We start from the raw sequence: 22165 nt of genomic DNA on the forward strand, positions 1-22165 counted from the left end.
AATGTGCAAACCTGAACATTCCCTTTTATAAAGTTACACCAATTATCCAATGATCTGACAACAAATTAATAGGGCTTTTTTCTATTTATGATGTGTATATTAGAAAAGCAGCATACAATGAAACCTTCTACCTGCTTAAAAAGCAACAACTATACATTAAAAGGGGAAATAAATAAAAAAATCTGACTGCAGGACAGGCTGTGTGCTAAAAATATCTGTATCACTTGCTGGCTAATTTTGTACAAAAGACACACCAGAATGTGGTCCACTGTTCAATAGAAAGGCTGTGGCTCATTGGCCACGCCATCAGCTCAGGGTGTCTTGGCAGCAGCTGATTGGAAAACGGGTGAAAGGAAAATGGCAAGTTTCCATGGTGTCGGTGCTGTCCCACCCTTCTGTAGCCTTTCCCACAAGGGGGACCCACTCATTCTGTGGAATGCGTGGACAGGTGTGCAGGGGGCAGGCGTTGGGGCGTGTGGGCGGGGCCAGGTCGTGGGCAGGGGCGGGGCCTGGGTCTGCAGTTCTTGCAGGGGTCTTTGTCATTCCGGTGTAGGCTCCAGATGTCCAGAACCTGCAGCTTCCTCTGCTCCTCTTTCATGAACATTTCCACCATCAGGACCTTCTCCTTCTGTATCTGCGCACTGATGTCCTTGGGGATGTCTGGAATCAGCCAGTCCACCACATCGCTCATCACCATCACCACATTCTGCCCCAGAGAGAGAGATACAGCGCTGTCATTTAACTAAATAAGTTGGCAGTGAACATAATGAGCTCTTACAGTGTATTTTAACTAATAGTTAAAATAGCATTTTCACACTAAAATATTTGATAAAATTAACTAAATACTAGACATGAACACAATATATTTTTGAGGCAAAAATTATACATTTATATTACATGTACATTGCCAGGGTATTCTCAGTCAAAGGATGAGTAGATGAGAAACACTCATTCTTGCACTTGGGTTCATAAGCTTAATCTTTCTACAGAAGCATTTGACTAAATATTGAGTCCTTGCAAGTAGGCTATAGGCCTATAGGCTACATATAGCTATATATTATACTTTAAATGCTATAACTGGGTTAAAACAGAAAATACTTTGTAAATGAAAAGTTTCTGCAGAGCAGTTATTTCTTCAGTGCAAACGGTGTGGCATACGCGAGAGAGCCAAAGCTCTATGGTTTTGTTCAGGATTGTTTGTCGCTTGTTTTCTGAGCTTTCAGTATTGAGTGCAGTCATTTTAAAATTACAGTCGGCAGCGATGAATGTGTCACTTGAGAGGGACTGTAGTTCCAGTGGACGTTTGTAGTCCTTTGTCCCAAGTGCAACAACACCACTACACCTGTACTGCACAATAGTAATATACAGTTGAGGCCAAAAGTTTACATATACCTAGGCTAAAGACATTCAAACTCAATTTTTCACAACTACACACATTTCATGTTACCATACATTTCCTGCGTTAAGGCAAATAGGGTATCTACTTTATTTCCATAAGAAGTCATTTAAAAATAATAGCTAAGAGACAGATTTATTCCAGCTTTAATGTATTACAGTGGGCTCCAGAATTATTGGCACCCTTAATAAAAATGAAGAAAAAAGGCTGAATATAATAAATGAAACAGATAATAATCTATGTTATGTTCAAACATATGGGAAAACTATATAATTTTATTTCAATATGTTTACTGTCATGCTTCAATGTTTTAAAAATTAATGTAATTTAATTTTTTCTGAAAACTGTAGGTGTCATAATTATTTGCAACCCTAACAATTATTGTAAGTAAAATCAAACAAAATTAAATTGGCAATACAATTTTACTTAATTTAGTTCATCTCACTCTAAAGGAACTATATTGTGTCATTCCATCAGTTCCAGTTTCAATAGAGAATAAAAATGAGGTAACACACATACAAAACCCCTTTGTCATCCATCAGCATGGGAAAAGCCAAATAACTGTCAATCCAGAAGAGAACGATGGTAATTTACCATCATAAGTCTGGTTATGGGTACAAAAAAGACATACACGGTTAAACATACCATTTAGCACTGTAAGGGCAATAATAAAAAGGTGTAAAACATATGGTATGGTTGCAAATTTGCCAAGAGGAAGATGGTAAAAACCCAATGATCACTGTTTAAGAATTGCAGAGATTGGTTTGTTTCTTGCGGTCAACAAATCTAAAAAAAACATAAAATGGCACCTGCATACCAACTAACTCTTTGGAAGGGTGGCACGAAGACAGCCCTTACTGAGCACAATAAACAAAACCAAGAATCTGGAGCTTGTCAAACCGCATGGGAATTATGACTGGAAGAGAGTGCTATTGTCAGATGAGACCAAAATTTCGGCCATACACACTATCGACGTGTTTGGCGACAAAAAAGGAATGCATACAGGAGAAGAAACTCATATCTACGGTCAAATAATGAGGTGGGTCATTGATATTTTGGAGATGTTTTGCTGACAGTGGTCCCGGGGAACTATTTTAGATCAATGCCTAAATTAATTCAGCAAAGTACCAGGAAATTCTGGCAGAAAATTTGGTTGCCCCTGCTAAGAAGCTAGGACTTGGTCATAGGTAAATTGTCCATCAGGACAATGACTCCAAGCATACATCAAAATCTAAAGAGAAATGCTTAAGTGAAATCAACATCCATGTTTTCCAATGGCCATCTCAGTCTCCAGACTTAAATTCCATCAAAAATCTGTGGTCTGAACTGAAGAGGGGGGCAAACCCAAATATATCAATGATTCTGAAAAGTTCTACATGGAGAAATGGTCAAAAATCCCTCCAAATGTGTTCTCTAAACTTATCACAAATTATAGGAAAAGACTCATGGCTGTCATCTTTGCCAGGGGTGTTTTCACAAAGTATTAAACCAGGGGTGCCAATAATTGTGGAACCTGTTTTTTGGGGAAATATTTTTTTTAATGAAAAAATTTAAGACTTTGGTTGATTCCAATGGATCATTAATCAAGCACACTAGTTTTAGCATTTTTTGTGCATATTTATCAAGGGTGCCAATAATTCTGGAGCCCATTGTATTTCAGTGGCTCAAACGTTTACATACACTTTGTTAGTATTTGGTGGCATTGCCTTTTAATTGCTTAGCTTGAATAAAATGCTTTGGGTAGCCTTTCACAAGCTTCTCACAATATTTTGCTGGAATTTCTGCCCATTCCCACAGAAACTGGTGTAACTCAGTCAGGTTTGTGGGCCTCCTTGCTCAGACACGCTTTTTCAGTTCAATCCACAAATGTTCTATGGTATTCAGGTCAGGGCTTTGTGATGCCCATTTCAATACTTTCACTTTGTTGTCTTTAAGCCATTTTGTTACAACTTTGGAGGTATGCTTAGGATCATTGTCCTGCTCGAAGATCCAGTTGTGACCAAGTTGTAACTTTATAGCTGATGTCTTGAGGTGTTGCTTCAGGATTTGTAGATAATCCTCCTTCTTCATGATGCCATCTATTTTCTGAAGTGCACCAGTCCTTTTTCCCACAAAACACCCCCACAACATGATGCTGCCACCCCCATGTTTCAGAGTTGGGATGGTGTTCTTTGGATTAAAAGCCTCACCCTTTTTGCTCCATACATAGCATTGATCATTATGGCCAAAGAGTTCAATTTTTGTTTCATCTGACCAGATAACACGCCTCCAAAATGCTAGGTCTTCATCTTGGTCCTGCACTTCTTGGTAATTTGTATTTGTCCTAATACTGTAGCTTATTCTTCTGCCTATTTGGCTTTGCAGATGGTAGGCCAGAATAGTGTTCACTGTTCTCAGCTAGAAATAGCTGTACAAAATAAGTACTGTACCTTACTGAACCCGTGTTCAGCAGTTGTCTACGACCATGAAGTGCACTTCTTTTGTACGTCGCTTTGGATAAAAGCGTCTGCCAAATGAATGTAATGGTGATCACCTGCAAACTTAATTCTGGCTTTTTTATGCCAGTCTTGGACTTGGGGCTTCCTTCTTGCACGACAGCCTTTCATGCCATGGGGATATAGGATTCTCTTAATGGTGGATGTAGATATTTTGGTACCTGATGCCTCCAACTCCTTCACCAGTTCCTTTGTTGTTGTCATGGAGTTCAGTTCAACCTTTCGGACCAAAGTTTGTTCAGCTCTGGGAGTTAATTTGTGCCTCCTTCCTGAATGATGCAGTGTCTGTGTGGTCCAAAGATTTTTATATTTGCATACAATTGCTTGCACAGTTGCTCATGGTACCTTCAGTTGTTTGGAAATTGCTCCTAAGGAGGAACCGGACTTGTGGAGGTCCACAATTTTTTTTCTGAGGTCTTTGCTGAGTTGCTTGGTTTTTCCCATGGTATCAAGGGCAAAAAGGCAGTGAATCGAAATGTAGGCCCTTAAATACAGCCACGGGTGCCAATTAACTCATAATTATGACAATAGGCCAATCAGGAGCTTCCAAAAAGTCATGACATCAATTTCTGGAATCGTCCAGACTGTTTAAATAGACAGTCAACTTGGTGTATGTAAACTTCTGACCCACTGGAATTCTGATATAGTGAATTAAAACTAAAATAAATCTGTCTCTAATCGATTGTTTTAAAAATATGCCTGAGATGAACAAAGTAGATGTCCTAATTGACTTTCCAAAAGAAATGTGTGGAATTGTGAGAAACTGAGTTTGAATGTCTTTAGCCTACGTATATGTAAACATTTGGTCTCAACTGTACACCACAAAATTACAATTATACCTGTACAATACCTTTCCCTTAAGTACACCTCAACTACATTTTGCCTAGCTAGCACGCACCGCATATGCAGCAAGAGTATGCTGAAGTATATTTGAAGTATACTAAAGTGAATTTTAAGCCTTGAGGTATCATTAAAGTCTCTGCTAATAAACCCGGACCGTCCAACCTGAAAGACGATGATGAAGGCCAGTCGGGCAGCCAGCACGGCCCAGAATTCCTTGGACACTTCGTAGGGGGTCTGGGACCAGGGCGGCTCCCTGTAGTCTTTGTACCTGATGAGAAGAAGAAGAGCGCATCCATAACACAGAAATAAAGGCATATTAAATAAAGACTTTACCCTACATTCCATTATCACACGTTCTCAATGTTAACTCACAGTTATGCTGTTGGCAGGTCTGTGATGATTACCAAAATAAACTTACTGAACTGCACTTGTGAAGACTAATGTTTTAATGCAAGTTAAGGAAACGTTATCTGAATCTTAGCCATTGTATACACACATGGCTTTGCATATTGTGCATTACAACTTTACTGGGCTACAAAGAAGACAAAATATTTAGTCAGCGTTGTGCTTAGTGACTTTCCAGACAGCCACTGCCTAGATAGGACAAAGCATAAGTACTACAGTGAGACAGTGTGGGTCCCAAGTGTGGCTCACTGACTGCAGTGAGACAGTGTGGGTGCTCAGTGTCTGAGTGAGGCTCACTGACTGCAGTGAGACAGTGTGGGTGCCCAGTGAGGCTCACTGACTGCAGTGAGACAGTGTGGGTGCCCAGTGAGGCTCACCGACTGCAGTGAGACAGTGTGGGTCCCCAGTGAGGCTCACTGACTGCAGTGAGACAGTGTGGGTGCCCAGTGTCTGAGTGAGGCTCACTGACTGCAGTGAGACAGTGTGGGTCCCCAGTGAAGCTCACTGACTGCAGTGAGACAGTGTGGGTGCCCAGTGTCTGAGTGAGGCTCACTGACTGCAGTGAGACAGTGTGGGAGCCCAGTGAGGCTCACTGACTGCACTGAGACAGTGTGGGTCCCCAGTGAGGCTCACTGACTGCAGTGAGACAGTGTGGGTGCCCAGTGTCTGAGTGAGGCTCACTGACTGCAGTGAGACAGTGTGGGAGCCCAGTGAGGCTCACTGACTGCAGTGAGACAGTGTGGGTGCTCAGTGTCTGAGTGAGGCTCACTGACTGCAGTGAGACAGTGTGGGTGCTCAGTGAGGCTCACTGACTGCAGTGAGACAGTGTGGGTGCTCAGTGTCTGAGTGAAGCTCACTGACTACAGTGAGACAGTGTGGGCCTACCTGCACATGTCCACCTGGTAGCCCAGGTACAGGGGTTCGAGGGGTTTGGTGCGCTCCTGGAAGTGGCTGATGTTGAAGTAGGACAGGGTGTGGTTTACGAACCCGTGCATGGAACCATCTGGGCTGTACATGTACTGGTACACAAGCCGAGGGATGAAGTCTGACGAGAAGGAGATCACAAAAGCCTGGAGGGGGAGGGGGGGGGGGTTAGGAAATGAGATCACAACTGCCTGAGGGGACGTTAGGGAATGAGGTCACATATTCCTGACAGGGGTACAAACAACATGGATGAAGGGCCAATCCCAGAACTGTGCATCGTCTCCTCCTGGAACACCTGTCCCTGCTAGTGCTGCCTCCCCACTGCCAGGCCAACGGCCTCCCCCATCCACCATTATCCTTGGTGACTACTGGCAGGGACATGGCAGTAAGAATGACTTGAGCCCAGTGTTTCTATGGTGCTTGTGCTTTGCACATTTCGTTAAAAGGCTGGCAGTGTAGTATTATGGGAAGGAACTGGGTATTATGGGTCTTGTAACCTAAAGGTCACAGGTTTGATTCCCGGGTAGGACACTGCCATTGTACCCTTAAGCAAGGTACTAAGCCTGCATTGCTTCAGCATATATCCTGCTGTATAAATAGATGCAATGTAAATGCCATGCCAAGTGTAAGTCGCACTGGATAAGAGCGTCTGCTAAATGCCTGTAATGTAATGTTAAAATTTCCATCGTTCCTGGTTCTGCATCCCAATTGCACATCATAGTTTTACACATTTGCAAAAATGACACTAACTAACTAAAAGCAGGACTTCAGAGAGCATTTAGTCCCTCTAACCCTAACTGGTAAGAAATTTTAATCTCTGGACCCATACTCACTATTGGCTCAGGACAAGTCTGTTTTACAGCTGGCTGAAAGCTGAACAAATCACTTTTAGTGATTTTAAAAGTGATTTAAAAAAAAGAAGTGATTTAGTGATGGACTTTAGAAAATGTCCATGCCCCCACAAGGTAACTACTATAGCAATTCCTCCATCTTCTATTCATAATTACACCTTCAGGGCCATATTTACTAAGCATGCTGCAGATTACCACTGGTGCTGCAAAATTCTGCAACGCTGCATGTTTCCAATTTAGCTGGGTATTTACTAAGACCGGTTATGTAAACGAGCACAGCCGCAGAGGTCATTTAAATGCACTGTCGATATTTAAGATGCACATGGCAGGAACGCATCATGCTTGCACTGCTCCATCTCTGGTGAAGACAGTTTTTGGACAGGTGTCAGGATCCATTTATGCAACAGATAAGCACTGTCACCTGTAAATGCTAACATGTCTCATAAGTAAAACATTTTCATTTTCCTTTTTCATTTTCCTAGTATTTTTTCAACTAGCAATTGAAAAGCATTTTAATCTCTTTTTTTTTACCGACTTGTAGTACAATGTTTTTCCCACGGCATGCAGGAACTGCTGCTGTGGGGTATGCATGGCAAATTGTGGTCACTCACTCACTCACTCCCTCACTCACTCACTCACGGACAACCTTTGAGGGACGTTTTGTGGGACGCATGCGCAGGTGGTGCTTCGTTTTGTGGGATGCATGCACAGGTGGTGGCGGCTAAAACGTGTCTGCGGAAGTGAGTTGCGCTGTGGGTCTGGACGGTTCCGTGCTTGTTAAGTATCGTTACATGTTTGAATAACTGTTCAACATTCATGTGAACTTATGTTTTGTCCTTGTTTCATACATTTCAAAAAAAGAAAATGTGAAAAACTCATTCCAACATGATTATAAAATTTGACGATATGCAATACTGAGCAAATACAGATGTGCTATGCTTCTAAAATTTAAGATTTTATATCTCATTTTGGCCTTTTAAATTATGACGGTTAAGTAGGCCTATGGTATGATGTTTCCCATCTTTTCGTTTGAACAAAAGACATAAAATTGAAATTAAAACATACTGTAGTAAACTTATTCGTATATGCATAGACCACACATTTTCTTTTGTCAGTGATCTCAACACAGATCTCATAAGCATTTTGGAAGGGAAGGAAAGAGTGAAATGCTCAGATTAACCTCATCCATTAAAACCTATGAGCCCCCTGAGAGCATTTTGGAGTCTCCTGCCGAGTTACTAATTCTCTGATAGGCTTTAATCCTCACGTGCACTATGGCTTCCCCTGGTGGTTGAAAAGTGCCACTGCGACTCACCCTCCTTGTTTTGATTGATAGGAGGGCCACACCCCCCTATTTACATGCAGCGTAAAAATAAAAAAGGAAAACAATGAAAATGAAAATAAAATTTAAAAAATGAAAATGAAAAAAGTTTATTTTTAAGCTGAATAATCACCCATTTTCATTTTCCACTTTCCATTTTAAATTTCGTTTTTAATTTTCCTTTTGCATTTTCAATTTTAATTTCAATTTTGGGCTGAATAATCCTCCATAGAAGCCAACCCCATTTTTTTAATAGAGAAATTTCAGGATCTTCAACAAACAAGCTTTCTTACATGCAGGGCTTGACATTAACACCCGCCATCCACAAAACGCAGGTAGAATTCGGCAGTGGCAGGTAACTCTTACCAGCCACTTTGGCAGGTGACCTTTTTTGTAAAAAGATTTTATGAAAAGAATCATTGTATCTACAATAATTAAGACGATTTGAGGTGATATCACATGATAATACAACTCCCATGAGCACTGAGTGCACACTATGCTCCCATTGGCCCATCCAATTTGCTCTCTCGTGTCTTGCCTCCAGATGAGCTGGCAGTATAACCCTCCCACGAGATCGCCTGGCATCATTCTCGCCTCCCACAAACGACGGCTTGTGAGTGTGTTTTAAATCTTCTAAAATAAGCGTTCGATAAATGTGTATACATTGTATATTTTGAAAATCCCAACCCAGTCCACAACACAACTATGTGGAATGTAGAAATAAAATTTGAAATCGGACACAGTTTACATGTCGGATCTTTAATCTGATTGGTTAGCGCACCATGTTCCCTGTCCTTTCGGTCACTCCACCAGCATTCCACGCATTGCCAGTTATCCCAGCATGCCTCGTGGACGTGAATGGGGGCAATTACGAAATTTGCTTCTTGTCAGAGGATGTGTGGCTTCAGCCTAATTGAAAGAAGGAAAACTCAGCCGAGAACGAACCACTGCCAAACAAACCACTGCCACATACAAACTGTGTTTGTGCTCACTGAGGCTTTAAACTCTGTTTAGTGACACTCCACACTAGTGGAGCAGAGCAGGGGACCAGGGATTGCCATTCTCCGTAAAGCACTTACACACAGTCACTGACACACTCAGCACTGACACACAGTCACTGACACACTCAGCACTGACACACAGTCACTGACACACTCAGCACTGACACAGTCACTGACACACTCGACACTGTCACACAGTCACTGACACACAGTCACTGACACACTCAGCACTGACACACAGTCACTGACACACTCAGCACTGACACAGTCACTGACACACTCGACACTGTCACACAGTCACTGACACACTCAGCACTGACACACAGTCACTGACACACTCAGCACTGACACAGTCACTGACACACTCGACACTGTCACACAGTCAGTGACACACTCAACACTTAAACACAGTCACTGACACATTCACTAGAACAACATGCAGTTGTGATACTGACATGACACACACATACTTGCGTGTTGCAAAATCTGCAGGTTTTCATTCATGTGGTCTGCTATGCTGAAGAAATGACTTACATTTAAGATGACAGCAACTTTTCCAATCCCTCTGAGAATGTTGTACCAGATCCCTAAAAAATGAGAGAAGAGGAGACAGTAGGTACAACTATTCAATCAAACTTACAAACACAGATTACAGTGCTAATGTGGTATGTGCTAAGCTAATATACTTTATTATTACTGTTAAGAGTGTGGTTAATTGTTAAGCTTATGTGCTTTATTATGACTGTTAAGAGTGTGGTTAATTGCTCAGCTAATGTGCTTTATTATGACTGTTAAGAGTGTGGTTAATTGCTAAGCTAATATGCTTTATTATGACTGTTAAGAGTGCGGTTAATTGCTAAGCTAATGTGCTTTATTATGACTGTTACGAGTATGGTTAATTGCTAAACTAATATGATTTATTATGACTGTTTGAGAGTGGCTCAGTGCTAAGCTAATATGCTTTATTTTGACTTTTTGAGAGTAGTTGAGTGCTAAGCTAATATGCCTTATTATGACTATATAATTAAGAAATTATTCTCTATCAAAAGGAGGTAAAGGGACATGTATCAGCACTATTGCTAATACTGCTATATGAGAAAGACAACGATTGTTGATATGAAGAAGGGCAGAGCAAAACCAAACAGTTCTGAAAACCAGCCAATGCTAGCAGTCTCTGAAAAAGACATATATCATTTGGAAAGCCAATATATGAAAAAATTATGAATGTTCTAATTACTGCTGGCGTGGTTATTACTTAATGAATGAAATTACAAGATGTTTGTAATTACACAATTAGAGTAACCTCATTTAAAAATAAAAATACAGTAAAGTAAGCAACAATTCCAATCAATAATACAAATATTATTATTATTATTATTATTATTATTATTATTATTATTATTATTATTAGTAGTAGTAGTAGTAGTTGTTGTTGTTGTGGTAGTAGTAGTAGCAGTAGTGGTGATATTTAAAAAAAAATTGATGCATTATGGTCATTTACCAAGGTACAAACATTTTGAAGTCTCAAATGGCCTTCTTTCCTGATTTGTTCATATCTGACAGGTTTTACTGGTGTAATGTTACGGCAATGCACTGCTGCTCTGTTTGGGGAGCGAGACACCCCCGCACCCCTGCTGTGTGTTTCCTGGGGGGCCAGAGGCTCACCGATGTCTTTGGCTTTTGCAGCCACCGGCCTCCGCAGTTCTGCCACAAACTTCTTGGCGTCGAGGCGGATCTCAATGATGTTGTTGAGCAAGGCAAAGAGTGGTGCCAAGGGGAACGAGGCCACAAACAGGGTCACAAACCCAAACTGGATTACTGTGGAGAGAAACCACATCAGTAGACTGCAACACCCTACTCTAATGCACTTCACAAATAAACCCTCATCTGTCTAATACACTTCACTAACAAACCCTCATCTATCTAATACACTTCACTAATAAACCCTCATCTATCTAATACCCTTCACTAATTAACTCTCATCTATCTAATACACTTCACTAATGAACTCTCACCTATCTAATACACTTCACTAACAAACCCTCATCTGTCTAATACACTTCACTAATAAACCCTCATCTATCTGATACACTTCACTAATAAACCCTCATCTATCTAATACACTTCACTAATAAACCCTCATCTATCTAATACACTTCACTAATGAACTCTCAACTACCTAATACACTTCACTAATAAACCCTCTTCTATCTAATACACTTCAGTAATGAACTCTCATCTACCTAATACACTTCACTAATGAACTCTCACCTATCTAATACACTTCACTAATAAACCCTCATCTATCTAATACACTTCACTAATAAACCCTCATCTATCTAATACACTTCACTAATAAACCCTCATCTATCTAATACACTTCACTAATAAACCCTCATCTATCTAATACACTTCACTAATTAACTCTCATCTATCTAATACACTTCACTAATGAACTCTCACCTATCTAATACACTTCACTAACAAACCCTCATCTGTCTAATACACTTCACTAATAAACCCTCATCTATCTGATACACTTCACTAATAAACCCTCATCTATCTAATACACTTCACTAATAAACCCTCATCTATCTAATACACTTCACTAATGAACTCTCAACTACCTAATACACTTCACTAATAAACCCTCTTCTATCTAATACACTTCAGTAATGAACTCTCATCTACCTAATACACTTCACTAATGAACTCTCACCTATCTAATACACTTCACTAATAAACCCTCATCTATCTAATACACTTCACTAATAAACCCTCATCTATCTAATACACTTCACTAATAAACCCTCATCTATCTAATACACTTCACTAATAAACCCTCATCTATCTAATACACTTCACTAATGAACTCTCATCTACCTAATACACTTCACTAATAAACCCTCATCTATCTAATACACTTCACTAATAAACACTCATCTGTTGAATACACTTCACTAATGAACTCTCATCTATCTAAAACACTTCACTAATGAACTCTCATCTATCTAATACACTTCACTAATAAACCCTTATCTATCTAATACACTTCACTAATGAACCTCAATCTGATCTCTCTGATAAATCCGATTTGTCACGTGTTACCCCAAATACAATACTCTTCACTTAACTCTAATCTGCCTAATAAACTTGATTAAACAAAAGACACAGGAACCTGAGTCTGGTGGGGGTGACTGTGGGAAAGTTCTGGATCTTTCTGTGCCTCACACTGAAGTGTCCATCTGATCTGATGGTTCACACAAACTGGGGAACCAAAGACTAATCAATCTTTGTTTTGGTTGGATAAGAAGGGGCTGAGGTTATTGCCCCCATTGGTTAAAATGATCCTGTACACCCCCTTTTATGACCAGAGTAAATGTCCAAGATGAAAGTGTGAAAGCTTTTTATGGGTAAAGCAGCCCTCCAATGGCACCATGTGGTTTCCATGGTGAATGTGATTTATATCAGTGGCTTAGGGAAGGGGGGTGGGGCCAGGGGCCTGGCAGGGTAAGAGGGGAATATTTGGGCCTGGGGTGGGGGTTAGGGGCAATGGCCCCATGTACCAGGAGAGTGCTGATTGGCTGGTTCCCCTGGTCTGTGAGGTTCCCTGAAGAAAGGGGGGGGGGGCTGGCCTGGTGCAAACAGCTGAGAGGGAAAGTTTTGACCATCAGTCAGTCCCCCTAGTCTCAGTCAGGGGAAATGAATAATGTGGGAAAACATGTCCGCCACATATACGATAACCAGATGCTTGGTCTGGCACAGCCGGGCACTGCGGTGCCACAGAGATGGGCCCCTCAATAACTCAGATCCACCTGGGATTTTCGCAATTTACAAAAAGTCTGTCTTAAGGCAACCTTGATTTTCTATCTTTCAAAAATCATTTACTTTGATGTATAAAATGACCATGCATGAAGCATATGCATATGGCTTTGTCTGCTTGTGTGCTTACAGTTGTTCACATCCAGTAATAAAGCAGTGCTAGGCTTTTTTTCATCTAAGAAGCTTAAGCAATTAAAAAGCATTGAGGACATATTGCATTACATTTATTTGGCAGATACTTTTATGTATACATTTACGATTATAAAACAGAGGTAGGCTTTTTCATTTAAGAAGCTTAAGCAATTAAAAAGCATATTACATTACATTTGCTTGGCAGAAACTTTTATGTGTACATATGCTTATGATATGATACAAAACAACACACTAGGGAGTTAATGACTACTGTATATAGAAGGTGAAAACCAAAGGGGACCAATAAAAAACGCTTGAGTGTTTCTTTAAATGCGTAGTTCTATGCTGTGTTAATTTTAGACACGCGCACTGGATCCCACACAAAATTCCACAGACATGGAGTTCTGTACTAAGTTACTTACACACACATGCACACACACCAACACGCACACTCACAGACACACATGCACACACACACAAAACACGCACACACACACACACACACACAGTTTCACATGAAGTTATGCATTCACATTGGCTGTGTCCCAATGCGAAGTGAACTACCATAGAAAGCAGAATTTTCACTATTTTCATAATTTTGAGCAGCGTCGGGGAAAATGCGACATTTTGTTTAAGTTGTGTTGAATTCCGAAAATTCTGATTCGCAAAAAACTGGAGGGACCTCTTATTTACTATATCAACTTTAAGACAAGCAACGCGCTCGGAATTATCTCATCGCGACCCATTAAATCCAATGGCACAGACGTTGCTTCATAATTTCAAACTGCTTCCCAAACGGCTATTTTGCGTCCTGCGACTTGGCTTACAACAGTGAATATCAGATTCCTAGACGTACTGATAGCGACCACATCGCAAGACAGGACACGTAAACTGTATGCTAGAAAATGTATGTAAAGTTCCATTTGTTTATATGGGGAGGTCGATAAACATCCCCTTAGCAACCAAAAGCTATAGCGCTGGACCACCTCTGACTTATTTGCTGGCAAAGAAAAAAATCACGAAAGTACTGAAAAAACAATCACTGGAGTATAGCAAGGACATTTTTTCCTACATAACTAGGTACAGGTTGTTACCGACATTTCGCCTATTTTATATATAGTTGCAAATCACTGTACGTTTTCCTGTCTGGCGAACGAAGGTGGTCTCACTCTACCTGGCGGTCACAGAGTTTTAGTTGGTCTTGGTTGGTCACGATAATCCCGCCCTCAGCCCCTGATGTAAGTGGTTCTTGGTTCTAAACCAGCTAAGAGTTGGTGCCGCTTTGGAACCAGTTTTCCCGGCCAAGAGCCGGTTCTTTTGCTGTCGAAAACGGAAGAACTGGTTCGCGATTAGGCACCGGCTCCGAACAGGCCCTCGAAATGCCTTGGTGGAAAATGGGCATGTGAGACTGGAATCCAAAGGTAATCCATCTTAATGTCCGAGTGAAGGAGCGGGGTGGGGGGTGGGGTATCTCTCAGAACTACAGGTGTAATAAACATTAACAGTGAATTCTGGCGCAGAACGATCCGGAATGTGCTCTGAACAGGAGGGTAGTGGGTGAGGCTTTACAGTTTGTCTGGCCATGCTGGTAGGCATGTCATCTGGGGACACCTAGTTTCCCCAAAAGCCTCCAGAGCAATAAACCTTCCCAGAAAAAAGCAACTGTATGTCTCTGCCACCAGGCAGACCTACTACACTCTCCCGGCCAAGGGCAGGCCTACTATACACTCCTGCCCTTGGGCCGGGCCCACTATACACTCCTGCCCTAGGGCCGGGCCAACGATACACTCCTGCCCCAAACCCAGGCCTACTATGCACTCCAGCCCTAGGGCCAGGGCTACTATACACTCCTGCTCCAGAGCAGGCCTACTATACACTCCTGCCCTAGGGTCGGGCCTACTATACACTCCTGCCGCAAACCCAGGCCTACTATACACTCCAGCCCTAGGGCCAGGGATACTATACACTCCTGCCCTTGGGCCGGGCCTACTATACACTCCTGCCCTAGGGCCGGTCCAACGATACACTCCTGCCCCAAACCCAGGCCTACTATACACTCCAGCCCTAGGGCCAGGGCTACTATACACTCCTGCCCCAGAGCAGGCCTACTATACAGTCCTGGCCTAGGGTCGGGCCTACTATACACTCCTGCCCTAGGGCCAGGCCTATTATACACTCCTGCCCCAAACCCAGGCCTACTATGCACTCCAGCCCTAGGGCCAGGGCTACTATACACTCCTGCTCCAGAGCAGGCCTACTATACACTCCTGCCCTAGGGTCGGGCCTACTATACACTCCTGCCGCAAACCCAGACCTACTATACACTCCAGCCCTAGGGCCAGGGCTACTATACACTCCTGCCCCAGAGCAGGCCTACTATACAGTCCTGGCCTAGGGTCGGGCCTACTATACACTCCTGCCCTAGGGCCAAGCCTATTATACACTCCTGCCCCAAACCCAGGCCTCCTGCCCTAGGGCCAGGGCTACTATACACTCCTGCCCCAGAGCAGGCCTACTATACAGTCCTGGCCTAGGGTCGGGCCTACTATACACTCCTGCCATAGGGCCGGGCCTACTATACAATCCTGCCCTCGGGCCGGGCCTACTATACACTCCTGCCCCAGAGTAGGCCTACTATACACTTCTGCCCAAGAGCAGGCCTACTATACACTTCTGCCCAAGAGCAGGCCTACTATACACTTCTGCCGCAGAGCAGGCCTACTGTACACTCCTGCCCCAAAGCAGGCCTACTATACTTTCCTGCCCCAGAGCAGGCCTATTATACACTCCTGCCCAAGAGCAGCCCTACTATACACTCCTGCCCCAGAGGAGGCCTACTATACACTCCTGCCCCAGAGGAGGCCTACTATACCCTCCTGCCCCAGAGGAGGCCTACTATACCCTCCTGCCCCAAAGCAGGCCTACTATACACTCCTGCCCCAGAGGAGGCCTACTATACCCTCCTGCCCCAAAGTAGGCCTACTATACACTCCTGCCCCAAAGCAGGCCTACTATACACTCCTGCCCCAAAGCAGGCCTACTATACACTCCTGCCCCAAAGCAGGCCTACTATACTTTCCTGCCCCAGAGCAGGGCCTATTATACACTCCTGCCCAAGAGCAGCCCTACTATACACTCCTGCCGCAGAGCAGGCCAACTGTAAACTCCTTCCCCAAAGCAGGCCTATTGTACACTCCTGCCCCAAAGCAGGGCTACTACACACTCCTGGCCCAGAGCAGGGCTACTATACATTCCTACCCCAGAGCAGGCCAACTATACACTCCTGCCCCAGAGCAGGGCTACTATACACTCCTGCCCCAGAGCATGCCTACTGCACAGTCCTGCCCCAAAGCAGGCCTACTATACACTCCTGCCCCAGGGAGGGCCTACTATACATTTCTGGGCCAGAGCAGGCGAACTACACGCTCCTGCCCCAGATCCAGGCCAACTACACACTCCTGCCCCAGACCCAGGCCTACTGTACACTCCTGCCCAAAGCAGGCCAATTGTACATTCCTACCCCAGAGCAGGCCTGCTATACACTCCTGCCGCAGAGCAGGCCTACTGCACACTCCTGCCCCAAAGCAGGCCTACTGCACACTCCTGCCCTAGGTCCGGGGCTACTACAAACTCCTGCCCCTGAGAAGGCCTACTATACACTCCTGCCCCACACCCAAGTCTACAGCACACTCCTGCCCCAAAGCAGGCCTACTATACACTCCTGCCCCAGGGAGGGTCTACTATACACTCCTGCCCCAGAGCAGGCCTACTGTACACTCCAGCTCCAGAGCACGCCTACTGCACACTCCTGCCCTAGGTCCGGGGCTACTACAAACTCCTGCCCCTGAGAAGGCCTACTATACACTCCTGCCCCACACCCAAGTCTACAGCACACTCCTGCCCCAAAGCAGGCCTACTATACACTCCTGCCCCAGGGAGGGTCTACTATACACTCCTTCCCCAGACCCAGGCCAACTATACACTCCTGCCCCAGACCCAGGCCTACTATAAACTCCTGCTCCAAAGCAGGCCACCTGTAAACTCCTGCCCCAAAGCAGGCCTACTATACACTCCTGCCGCAGAGCAGGCCTACTGTACACTCCTGCCCCAAAGCAGGCCTATTACACACTCCTCCCCAGAGCAGGCCTACTGCAGACTCATTACATCCTCATTATTGCAGCAGAGGAGTGATGTGGGAGAATTTGGGAAGGTTGTAGATGAGTCGGGCAGCGGCATACTGAATCATCTGTAGTGGCTGTATGGCACAAGCTGGCAGGCTTGCAAGGAGAGAGTTGCAGTAATCAAGGCGAGAGGTCACCGTAGCCTGGACGAGCAGCTGGGTGGAGTGCGTCGTCAGGTATGGTCGAATCCTTCTAATGTTGTACAGAAGGAATCTGCAGGACCGTGATGTTGCCTTGATGTGCTCCTTGAGGTCCAGTTGGTCATCCATTACATTACATTACATTACAGGCATTTGGCAGACGCTCTTATCCAGAGCGACGTACAACAAAGTGTATAACCATAACCAGGAACAAGTATGACGAAACCCCTAGAGAGAAGTACCGGTCCAAGTACAGGGAACAACCGCATAGTTCAACCTGGACCCTGGTGGTTAGACTGATTGACACTAACAACGAGAACGGCAACAACGCAATCTATGGAAAAATAAAAATAAATAAAAATACAAGTAGTCGTTAAGACTGGCGCATCAACTAAGTCACCTATTAAACAGGACCACCCCCAAGCTCTGGCAGAGTGAGAGGCAGTCACTGTGGTGCCATCAACCGTGATTGAGAGCTCACGAAGTAAGGAGGTAAAGGAGACTCCTGCCCCAAAGCAGGCCTACTATACACTCCTGCCCCACCAGCCGGCCTACTGTACACTCTTGCCCCAGATCCAGGCCTACTATACACTCCTGCCCCAGAGCAGGGCTACTATATACTTCTGCCCCAGAGCAGGCCTACTGCACACTCATTCCCCAGGGAGGGCCTACTATACACTCTTGACCCAGACCCAGGCCTGCTATACACTTCTTCCCCAGAGCAGGCCTACTGCACACTCATGCCCCAGGGCGTGCCTACTATGTACTCTACTAGGCAAACCTACTGCACACTTCTACATGCCCGCCCGACCACTCCGCTCTGCTGCAGCATGGCGTCTTGCATTTGTGTGAATGGTTCACGCTCGTCCCTACCATGGAGCTTCTCCACCCTAACTCCCCAGTGGTGGAACAAACTCCCTGTTTGACCAATCAAAACCCAGAGCAGCTTAAAATCTGGATGAGTGTTTGGTTGTGCTACTGTTGGATTCAATACTGACTCATCCTCATGTATGTGGGAGTTTCGTTCAGTATTCATTCAGCCTCATGTACTCAGGAATTTGATTCAGTATTCACTCATCTCCATATACATACGGTTAGATTCAGTACTGACTCATCCCCACGTATTCAGGGGTTTCATTCAGTACTCAGCCCTTTCCAAGTATTCACAAGTTTGATTCACTACGCACTCATCTCCATGTACTCAGGGGTTTCATTCAGTACTCGCTCATCTCCATGTACTCAGGGGTTTGATTCAGTACTCACTGATCTCCATGTACTCAGGGGTTTGTTTCAGTACTCATTCATCTCCATGAACTCAGGGGTTTGATTCAGTACTCACTCATCTCCACAACCTCAGGGTTTTTATTCAATACTCACTCATCTCCATGTACTCAGGGGTTTGATTCAGTACTCACTCATCTCCATGTACTCAGGGGTTTGATTCAGTACTCACTCATCCCCACAAACTCAGGGGTTTGATTCAGTACTCACTCATCTCCATGTACTCAGGGGTTTGATTCAGTACTCACTCATCTCCATGTACTCAGGGGTTTGATTCAGTACTCACTCATCTCCATGTACTCAGGATTTTGATTCAGTACTCACTCATCTCCACGAACTCAGGGGTTTGATTCAGTACTCACTCATCTCCACGAACTCAGGGGTTTGATTCAGTACTCACTCATCTCCATGTACTCAGGGGTTTGATTCAGTACTCACTCATCTCCATGTACTCAGGGGTTTGATTCAGTACTCACTCAACTCCATGTACTCAGGGGTTTGATTCAGTACTCACTCATCTCCATGTACTCAGGGGTTTGATTCAGTACTCACTCATCTCCATGTACTCAGGGGTTTGATTCAGTACTCACTCATCTCCATGTACTCAGGGGTTTGATTCAGTACTCACTCATCTCCATGTACTCAGGGTTTTGATTCAGTACTCACTCATCTCCATGTACTCAGGGGTTTGATTCAGTACTCACTCATCTCCATGTACTCAGGGGTTTGATTCAGTACTCACTCATCTCCATGTACTCAGGGGCAAGGCCGGCAAAGGGCTCCAGGAAGTGGTCGGTTTCGTAGCGCTGCAGTTTTTTCCCCCCTTCCTCCTCCTGGAAGGAGCTCCTCTTTGACTTAATGTGCCTGATCAGCTTCTTCAGTTTTCTGCAGGAGGGAAGTGCTCAGATTAGATTGCTGGTGCATTCTGATGCCACCATTCATCAGGTAGCTCCCTCCTGGGGAATGCAGCATGTAGCTCCCTCTAAGCGAAAAAAAAAGGCAAAGGAAAGCGTCATTTCTGGAAATCAAATCTGAGGACAACGTTCACAGTGGTAAGGTTTGTTTTTGTGTTTTATTCATGATTAATATCCTCTATCAAAACGGAATAGGGAAAAGCTATGTTTGGAAAATGTTAAAAACACCTTATTTCATCTCTGTGTGTTATAACAGTGTTGTTAAATTCCGGCCATCTTCAGACTAATGAGGCAGTTCTCCTTCATGACACCAGGAGGCGCAAGGATTCACTTTTCATCATGCTGGACACGCTGTTGCATTTGTATTTATACAAATATTTTATTTATTGCATTTTGTTATTAGAAATATTTGTTTATGTTTATTTTGAAGAATAAATTACATCATTTATGTTCTCTAAAAATATTTTTATATTGCGTTCATATTGTGATCATTTGTTTATGCCTATGCCTTTCCCTTATTTCATTTTTTTTTTGCCCTACATTTTATTTTTACAATTATTATCCAACTGAAAATTTTTAAACAAGGGTTAAAATAAAATTGATCCGTCTTGAAATGCAAGGTTTTGTTTATTCGATTTTTTACATTCCCATGCTCGTGCACAATGGCTGTAAGCGACACATTCACCTAGTCTACAACAACAATGCTGCGTAGGATATTGCAAAAACTATCTAAGCTAAAGAAACCACTACTATTTAGCAAGATAAAAACATATTTGAAGCAGTGTTTGTTTCGGCTGTTAATTTGTTTATTTATAGTTTTCAGTGAAGACATCTTTTTTTGACGTTTCTTCCGCCATGGGTTCCCTCTGCAAATTTCCTATGCATTTTTCCCAGAGGGATTACGTTTATTTAGTGCACTCCTGGTGTTAACTTGACCGAGTTCATCCTTGAAGCCCTTCCCCGTTTGCTCTGCATTATCTGTTCCCAAGGCCATCCACCTGGTCCAAAAGAACCTGGTTCTCTTTACACAATCATGACATAACTCATCACCTCTACTCCTACAAATTGAGGCTTGGTATCTACCATTTTTAAACTGTGTCTTGGTGATAAAGCCACTGCCAAATAAAATGTAATATTACATTGTTATATTCCCGAGGTATAGAGTTAGAAACTTTGTTTGTAACTCTATACCTCGTTCTGAGTCTTTGTTTGCAACTTTGTTAACTTTGTTAGTGAAGCTGCTACACGTAGCTAGATAGCATTCATGCTGCATCAAATTCAGTTCCTCTGATTGAAATAAATGCAGAGAAACTACTGATGCCTAGGCAGTTATACTGCGTTTCATCATCAGTGAATCCTGATGAGGCTGGGGAGTCTTTGTTTTCAACTTTCTTAGTTTGGTAGTGAAGTTGGCTTGACGTAGCCAGATACCAGGCATGCAAACTGTATTCATTCAGTTACCGATTTAAATAAACGCTGGTGATTTACCGAGCTAGCTAAGTGGCACCTATAAATGGACTGGATTTATATAGCGCTTGTATCCAAAGCACTTTACAATTGATGCCTCTCATTCACCCATACACTCTCACACCAACGGTAAAAGGCTGCCATGCAAGGTACCAATCAGCTCGTTGGGAGCAATTAGGAGTAGGTGTCTTGCTCAAGGACGCTTCGACACACCCAGGGCAGGGGATCGAACCAGCAATCCTCCGACTGCCAGACAACCGCTCTTACCTCCTGAGCTATGTCGCCCGCAACATAGACATAATGTCTATGTCGTAATGTCATGACGACATAGACATAAACAGTAGCAGCAGTTCCTATGGGGGGAAGACATTATTATGGGAGAACAGAACTCGATACAACAGCTACACAACCTTGGGCATCTAGCTACGTAACATAACTAGCCAGCTAAAAGTAATGTTTCAAATAGGTCCAACAGAAACCAGGCCAACTCCGCATCATTTTTCGTCCCCTTTAGCGGACTTCAGCTGACACACCGAGGCAATAACAACTCTAAGGTTGACTCTTATAATATGTCTTTTTGCATTGCTGTTTATAGTCTTCTTAGCATACAGCATTGCAGCAGCTAACAAGCAACAGATACTTCTAGAATCTGATCCCAAACCACAGGCTCTGTAGCCACGCCCCCCCATCCCTACACAAAAAAGACTGCCATGCCCTGAAACATCTCAAACATATTTTAGAATAACAAATAAAGGTAAAAGGTGCAGGAATTTCGCGAAACTAAGTAAAGACATAGATTGCCAGTGCATCATAGATATGCCTTGGCATGGTTATTTTACAATTTCTGAAATAAAAATATCCTGCATAGTCTGCCTTTAAATATGATGACTTTATTTAAGATTATGTTAATTTGTCCAATTTGGTCCACTTTGTGTATGTGTGTGCTCACTGGTGTGTGTGTGTGTGTGTGCTCGCTTGAGTGTGTGTGGTTG

The 22165-nt window shown here is 43.4% G+C and overlaps 1 protein-coding gene across 2 annotated transcripts in view; it reads right to left on the reverse strand.

The window, feature by feature from the left end:
- Window positions 1-254: 254 nt before the first annotated feature.
- The window catches only part of LOC118214854 (anoctamin-1-like), a 70342-nt gene continuing 48431 nt past the window's right edge, over window positions 255-22165 (reverse strand). For both annotated transcript variants that reach the window (XM_035395125.1, XM_035395124.1), the window contains 6 exons: window positions 19535-19677; window positions 10902-11054; window positions 9771-9823; window positions 6025-6209; window positions 4897-5002; window positions 255-706 (listed from right to left, as the gene is read on the reverse strand). In XM_035395125.1, the coding sequence (XP_035251016.1) occupies window positions 425-706; window positions 4897-5002; window positions 6025-6209; window positions 9771-9823; window positions 10902-11054; window positions 19535-19677 (922 nt within the window). In that variant the 3' untranslated portion in view covers window positions 255-424. The remainder of the gene's footprint in view (window positions 707-4896; window positions 5003-6024; window positions 6210-9770; window positions 9824-10901; window positions 11055-19534; window positions 19678-22165) is intronic.

The sequence above is a fragment of the Anguilla anguilla genome, chromosome 16 (genome assembly GCF_013347855.1).
Source record: "Anguilla anguilla isolate fAngAng1 chromosome 16, fAngAng1.pri, whole genome shotgun sequence".
NCBI lineage: Eukaryota > Metazoa > Chordata > Actinopteri > Anguilliformes > Anguillidae > Anguilla > Anguilla anguilla.